Source organism: Furipterus horrens, unplaced genomic scaffold (genome assembly GCF_987537825.1).
Source record: "Furipterus horrens unplaced genomic scaffold, mFurHor1.1.pri manual_scaffold_11, whole genome shotgun sequence".
NCBI classification, from domain to species: Eukaryota; Metazoa; Chordata; class Mammalia; order Chiroptera; family Furipteridae; genus Furipterus; species Furipterus horrens.
In genome coordinates this window covers 96,417,694-96,425,137 of record NW_028327181.1, presented here as the reverse complement: position 1 = coordinate 96,425,137, position 7,444 = coordinate 96,417,694, and the positions used below count along the sequence as shown (strand labels likewise).

At 60.4% G+C, this 7,444-nt stretch overlaps 1 protein-coding gene across 1 annotated transcript; it reads right to left on the bottom strand.

The window, feature by feature from the left end:
• Positions 1-916: 916 nt before the first annotated feature.
• Positions 917-6,664, bottom strand: LOC149998897 (large ribosomal subunit protein eL38). The gene is made up of 4 exons (XM_090290926.1): positions 6,486-6,664; positions 6,257-6,317; positions 1,746-1,868; positions 917-1,132 (listed from the first exon to the last, which is right to left on the bottom strand). Exons 1-4 carry the CDS (start codon positions 6,486-6,488, stop codon positions 1,107-1,109), a joined length of 213 nt encoding a protein of 70 aa, XP_090147052.1. The 5' UTR covers positions 6,489-6,664; the 3' UTR covers positions 917-1,106.
• Positions 6,665-7,444: the final 780 nt, after the last annotated feature.

Sequence of the window (7,444 nt, the reverse complement as noted above, 5' to 3'; positions counted from 1 at the left end):
TGTAAACCCCTTCCAGACCCGCCGGATCGGCTGGTGGCCTCCACCTGGTGGTCAACGCTGGAATGACCGCACCCCCATCACCCAGGTTTGCCAGAGCCACCTACACCTTTAAAATCGCCTCTTCTAACCCTCACAATAAACCACGGAAACAAGTGTCACGGTCATTTGCCACAACAGAGGCTATGCTGGGAAAGGCGGGCCGCTGGGCCACCCCCATGCAGTGCTCAGTGGGTCTGCCACACCCCCTGCCAAGGCCCAGTACCCGGGGGTGGGGACGGCCTTGTTTCAGGCTCCACAAACACACTAGCTTTGCACGGTGCTCAGTGGCAAGGTCACCTGTCACCACCATGCAGATTACCAGGTGGTAGAATCACGATTTAACCCCCTGGGAGTCAGGCCCGGCTGGACTTAAGCTGCCACTCACGCTGGGATCTGGGTCCTTGTGCCTGCATTGGTGTCGTGTTCCGTCCCGTGCACCTCCCCCTGCCCCCCACTCAACCTGTACCCACTGCCCTGAACCCCGGCCCCTCCCGTTCAGTGTCAGCTGGTCTGATGGGCTCCTCCCCCGGCTGCAAGGTCTCCTTCCTGGTTCAGGACGTGCCCCTCCCTGGATGCTCAACCCACTTTGCTGGCTAACATCTCACCTGTTCTCAGCTTTGAAGGTCCCTCTGAGCTGGCATCTACGCTGTCCTGTCCCCACGCCCATCCTGTCCCCAAACTCCTTCAGCATGAACAGCACTGAAGACCATGTGACAGGGTGAGACCCCTTGCGGCCCCTGCACAGCAGACAGGAAGGAGCCCCACATGCCCAGGGGGCTGAGCTCACCCCACCTGAGTGACCTGCACCCCGAGTGCACACTGGCTCACTTCCCAGGCGTCTGGCTCTCCTCCTATTTCCGTCCATTTATTCTCAAACTTAGGCTAAAACAAGGTGGCTTTATTCATCCACGGGGACCCAGCCCGAGATTGGGGATGCACAGAGGCTGCAGCCAGGACCTTTGCCCTGTCCCCAGCAGGAGCTGTCGCCACGGAACACTTCCCTTTGCATCTTCAAAGACAAGACACTACGAATTTTAAGCATTTTAATACAGATCAGCGTGTCTGGTTCACTTCAGCTCCTTCACGGCCAAACCTAGGGCAAAGGAGATAACAGCGCGTCACCCAGGAGACACACTGAGTTACTGCTGCGTGTCTCAGCTCTGTGCTTAGCTGGAGAGCGCCCGCAAAGCTCAGGAATGATGCCCACCAGGGAACTTTTACTTAAAAGTATTTAGTGTTTGATTAAAAAAACATCTGTCGGCCTTTACAAAGAGGTCCCCGTTAGCTGTCACAAAGCCCAGCAGGACTGGGTCACTCTTCACTGTGAGGAGGCAGCCGTCAGAGCCACTGTGTGCCCCCCGGTCCTGCCACCACCAGGCCGGGTTGTTTCACTGACGCAGGCGCCTGGCCCACGGTACGTCATCGGTTTTCCGACCTGTAACACGGTCATCAGAGCCGGCACCGGCCTGGCGGGGATGACACGACTCACTCGCGGCCACTGCTGTGCGTCAGACAAGCACAGCGACCCCAGGGGCTCCAGGCTGGGGCCGCAGCCTCTCGGGACCGCCCTCCCTGCCCCACTGACCGCGAGAGCTGACACTTGCGGCCACAAGCGGACGGTCCGCGGTCTGGGCACAGCCCAAGGGCCCGACAGCGACACGCGCGCCTCCCGCCGCCCCGGCCCGCCCAGCGCCCCCCTCGCTCACCTGGGGGCAGGGACTGCTTCAGCTTCTCCGCCTTCTCTTTGTCCGTGATGACCAGGGTGTACAGGTACCGGCTGCACCGCACCTTAAACTTCACGTTGTCCTTGTTCTTCTTGATCTTGACGGCTGCCAGACGGAGCAGAGCCAGTCACCCCGCGCACACAGAGGCGGCGCCACGGGGACCCCCTGCCCTCACACACGCCGACAGGCTGTGCCGTCCCCCGCCCGCCCCTCTGCTGAAGCAGAAAACAAGGGCTCCTGGGACCCCGCTGTCTGAAAAGTGGCGGGGACGGGCTTGGCTTCAATCGGCTCGCTCCTGCGTCCGGCACGCTGAGCACCGCCGGGAACAGCGCCTCCGCCTCATTTTCAGAAGGAGCAGAAGCAGTTTCCGAAGTGAGGAGACGGCACACCCGCTGGGAGGGAGGGCTTCCCACCCCCGCGTCTGGAGCCCGGTCTCCACGGAGAAGACCTCGCAGGGGCCACGGCCGCGCACAGCGAGCGTGTGCTGAAGCTTCTCCCAACACTGCCAGGGACCCACTTTCGGGGCTCTGCCGCAGCCACGCCCGATCTCGGACCGCAGCCCAGGCCGCAGAGAGCCCACGGGCGGTCCCGACCCCGCCGGGCAGGGCGCGAAGCTGCGCCCTCCGGTCACGGGTGCCGACCCCGCGCACCGGGCCGCTGAGGACATGCGCTCCCGCTTCCTCAGAACGGCGTGGGCTCCGGTGCCTGCGCCCCAGCACCTGCCGGACCCACGCACCGGGCGCCTCGCCGCTGCCGCCACAGCAGGACAAGAACAGCACTCACGGCCACGACCCCGCTCCCGCCAGCGCGAGGGCCCGGGCGCGGGACGGGGGCTGAAGTGCGTGGCCGAGCCTGCTCATGCGTGGGTCGCCTTGGCTCCTGTTTTAATCAATCCGGAAACCTGGATATTCATTCCAACCAACCTATGCCGCCACCTAACACCGCTCTTCACGGTGAGCTGCTGCCCTGCCCCCAGCAGCTGCCCTGCGCCTGTGAACCCGGGAAGTACATTCATTCTTCAACAACGGGTGCTCACCCTGATCAGGGATGCGCTGGCTCCCCGAGTGCGTACAGACCCCGCGGACGAAAACAGGGACGAGAGAGACCTGTACGCCGGTGTCCTCGGCAACATGCTCCCTGACAACCGAAGGGGGGCCTGAAGTGTCCACGGCAGGACGAGCGGAAATGATACGGAGTCCACCCCACTGCACTCACTCAGCCCTGATGACACACTGTGACGAAGCCAGTCAGAGGACCAGACGGGTCAGAGCTCGCATACAAAGCGCTCAGGGTGGTCAGGCTGACAGCGGCGTCGCCCGGGGCTGCAGGGCGGGAATGGAGTTACTGTTTAATGGTGGTTTGTTTTGCACCACCAAGCGTTCTGGAGGTGTGGTGAGAATGTACTCAATACCAGCGAGATGCCCGTTAAAACGATCAACTTTATATTATGTATGTTTTAGAATTAAAAATAGGATTAACATGTACTGAACACCCTATTATGTCCAGGGGACCATGACCTCTACCTTCATGGGACAAATAGTCTAAAATCAGGCTCCCAAGCAGAAATAAATGCAAACGAATCAAATGGACTTAGTCATTTCTTCGTCGTACCAAGGTCTCTAATGCACCAGCTGACGTGATCCTTGCACCAGCTGACGTGATCCTTGCACCAGCTGACGTGATCCTTGCACCAATCTCACAGCGCAGACACTATTATCACCCCCTCAACGCAAGGACACGGTGTCCTGTCCAACTGTGGACAGCTACCTGCTGATGGAGCTGGGATCTGAACCAGCAGTGACCCCAAATCCCGTGTCTGAACTAAAACTGGTATGAAGATCATCTCCTTACAGCATGACAGCAGCCCACCACGGGCACAGTGGCACGTGTGGTCCCCACAACCATCGGGCAGGGCAGACATTCCCAGCAGACGCCACCTGTTCCCATAGGTGGTCACCATTTCAGACACGATACCGGGGGATCAGGGGCAACAGCCTGTTCAGGTCCCAGGGACACAAACGGGGCTGTCCCCTGTGAAAGGCTCCCTCCACCACACCATCACGTCACCCCCCTGCTGACGAGGAGCATCAGAGGACCAGGCTCTCAGCCCGACACTGTCCGGCACTCACACACGATCTGCCTTTTCCGTGTCAGACCGCAGCGGAAAGGCGGCTTTGGTGCAGCAGGAAAAACGCTGGCTCTGGGCTAACACATGCACGAATTCAAGGTCGCACATTAAGCACGAGCCCCCAGGCCTCCTTCCACTACAAGGAATGACAGCAGGAGCCCCGCCTGTATTTGGGGCAGACACGAGAACACGCTGGCCCCAGGGGGCCAGCACATGCCATTTAAAGTCTGCTGTTTTGTTCCTGTATCTCACGTTTTGGGGTCCATGGACATGGCCCTGCCCCTCCCACAGCTGAGGGCTGGGCAGGTGGCCCCCGGCCAGAAGGAATGTGCATCGTTTTGGGGAACGGGCTCTAACTCCCTCCTCACCTCCTTCTGGAAGCGGCTTCCTGTCCTGACCTTTAACACGGAGCTAATGTAGTTTGGAGTCACGGGTAGGACACGAGCCTTTGTCTGGGACCCTTAGGACGAACCTCAGGCTGGAGGGTGGTCTCTCTCGCACGGACGCCCCCATGGCGCACGCCCCTGTAATGGCAGTAATAAACGGCGTGTCCCCATCGGCTAGCCCACCGGGTGACCCTTCCGGAAGGTCACAAACACTCAGGCAGCTCCCTGTTTGGGGCTCCTGTGCTACAATTGGCGTCATGAACAGGATACCCCAGAAAATAACCCGAGGTGGGTGGACTACATATGATGACATGCTGGGGGGGGGGGGGCACCAGTACTTGGGGGATGCCCCAGCGTTCCTGAGGGTCTCGCAGAGGACCCGCGTGCGGGGAAAGAAAGAAGTGGCGGGAGCAGAAGCGCGGAAGGTAGAGAGGAAGAGGAGACCTCTCCTTGAACTTGGCCTTTGCGCTAGAGATCTGGGCTTTGTTTCTGTCTGGGGAAGGAGCGGCCTCCGCTGCTTTGCAGACCAATTAGAACTGTTTTGCTGAAGGTCTAGCGAACGGGGTCGGACTTATGAAACGCATTCATGAATCTGTCAGCCTCAAGAATGCGCATCACTCAGGGTTAAGACGGAAAGGAACTGTCTGGTTTAATCACGGGAACACGGAGACGCAGTTCTGAAGGACAAGGGCTGAATTATTCTAAAGATGGTCATTCCTGAACGCCAGCTTTGCAGAGGTCTGCGACGGCTGCGCACGTTTTAGATTCGTCAGGAAGACAAAACCCGAGCCAGGCTCCACTGCCGCGGCCTGCACCCGATCTCCCTCTGCCGACGTCCTCGTACTCCGGCGGGACCCGCAGGGGGGGCCGTTCCTTTAGCTGCGACCCTCTCGGGAGCCTCCGCGGCCCGCCTCCAGGTCTCTGCCCGTCGGGGGCCCGCTTGCCCTGCACCGCCCACTCAGTCCTCGGGGTTTCCCCGATGGGCATCCAGGCCCTTCCATCCCCCTTCCCAGTCTTCTCGGAAGCTGTCAAAAGCCAACGAGAAAAGCCTTGTGCTTTCTCTACAAACACCAGTGACCCGAGTGGCCTTCGCGGGGCACGTGAGCGCGTTACCCGCGGGGTGCTCTCTGCCTCCGGCGGCATTAACTCGGGGGTGACGTTTTATGGACCTAAAGACAGGAAGCGCTTCCATAAGGGAAACAGGAGCCTGGGAGCTGGGCAGGTTAGCGGATGGGGAAACGGATGTTCGGTTTAATTCATGTCTTTTCAAGTGACCACCATAGAAACGTGTTGTTTTGTAAAAGGGTTACGTTAGCACCTTTTGGACTGAGAGCCTCCCCAAAGGTCAGAGCGGAGAGTTAAAGCCTTTTCCCCCAGGAAGGGACTCAGGGACTCCAATGGGCCCCTGGGATGCCCGGAGGGCTCGCTTTTCCTTTTTTATCAGAGACGTTTTTGCGCCACGTAGGGCTGCTTAAGACGCTTACGGGACCCAGGAAGCTTTGTCAGATAAAGACCCGGCGAGGGTGTGCCATTCGCATACACACGTCTTCAGAGGTCCGCGGGGCTGCGTCCCCGTTTGGGGCCCGCGTCCCCGACCCCTTTTCACAGCCCCGGACACACACACACACAGAAGCGAAACGGCTTCGTGAAGACGGTCCTTGCGGAGCAGGGTCTGTGCGCAGCCGGGAATCGAGTCCGCAGCGCTGGCCCCGGGCTCACGGGGCGCGCGTGCTCCGCATCCCGGCCGGGAAGGCCTCTGCTGCTCGCGCCGCCGAGCCCAACCCACGACGGAACGAACACGAGCTCGCTCGGGGCGGCTGTACAACGTTCGCACCGGCCCCCCGAGTCCTCCCGGGCGGCCGGGCGCGTGCGGAGTCGAACAGCCCCCCGACACTTTTGGGGGAAGCAGCTCCCGGGGCGGCCCCAGGTGCGGACCGCCCCGCCCACCGACTCGCCCCGCGCCCCGCGCGACCACTTACATTTGGCGTCCTTCCGCCTGGCGGTGAGCAGGAAGTCCTTGATCTCCTCAATTTTGCGAGGCTGCCATACAAAGAACACGGGGAAGGAGCTGCCGGTTAGGAATTTTCTCGGGATGGTCAAGCCCGCCGCCCTTTCTCGGGCCTCCGGGGACACTCGCAAAGGCGCTCCAGCCCTCGCCCCGGGGCCCCGCGCGTCCCGGGGAGGGTCCCATGCAAGGGCCGTACTCACCATGGCTACGAGGCGCGGCCGGCACCTGCAGGGAAGACAGACGTCAGCACCAACAGGGAGCGAGGAGCCACAGTGACCTGCGCTTTCCCGCCCCGACTCCCCGAAATGGTGGCCCCAGAGCACTCCACCCTCCTTCCCCGCACCCTCGACCCAGGCCGGGGGTCCGCAAGCTTCATCCTGCTGTGGATTACCTCGGATCCCCCCCTTAGTCCCCGTGTACCTCCCAAGAAGCACTTACAGCAACCGGTGTCAAATGAAAAAGACGGAAAATAACGAAACTTCCGTTTCCGGGCAGTGAAACCCTCCCCTGGAGGAACCCGCGTACGGTGTCTGCAAAGGGTCAAGAGTAATGTAGGCGTTGTCCCTTCCCGTTGCAGAAGCACTTCTGCCCCCTTCTGGCCGAGATCAATAGTGCAGCTCCACGAATGTGAAGAACGGGCCGCCTCCCTCCTTCACCCCCTTCCTTTTTCGAGCCCCACCCAAACCCCTGTCTTCGCTAGAATTTATTTTAGATACAGTGTGAAGACCTAACACGTGTGTCTACTACTGTCATCTGACCTGTGCACTGGGCATCTTATCTATACAGAGATTTTCTCTTTTAAGTCGAAGGACCTTCTTATGTATATTTTAGAACCCCTTCCTGTCCCCTTTTCCACGGACATCTACGCTGTCCCGAGCAGAGCCCTCTTTTCCACTCCGGGGAGCTTTTCCACGTGCCACTTCCAATTCCCATGAGAACGGGTGCACAAGAGAAGTAAGCGGATCCTTCCAAGAGCGAAGTTCATGTCCTTACGCGTGCGGAGAACGAAGGCTCGTCGCAGCTGCGAGCGGGGAAGCCAGGACTTGCACCCAGGCTGCCCCGAGCCCCGAGCCCAGGCTTCTGCGCACCCAAAGGTGGGGGGGGGGGGGAGGGGCGGGCGGCGTTTCCTCTGCCCTTTCGGCTCCTGCCCGCTCCAGCC

Excerpts from the sequence above, each read along its gene's own strand:
- LOC149998897 (XM_090290926.1), bottom strand. Across the intron at positions 1,869-6,256 it reads CAGGCGGAAGGACGCCAAAT|CCGTCAAGATCAAGAAGAAC; the intron begins GTAAGTGGTCGC and ends TCCGTCTGGCAG. Across the intron at positions 1,133-1,745 it reads GAAGCAGTCCCTGCCCCCAG|GTTTGGCCGTGAAGGAGCTG; the intron begins GTGAGCGAGGGG and ends CCTTTGCCCTAG.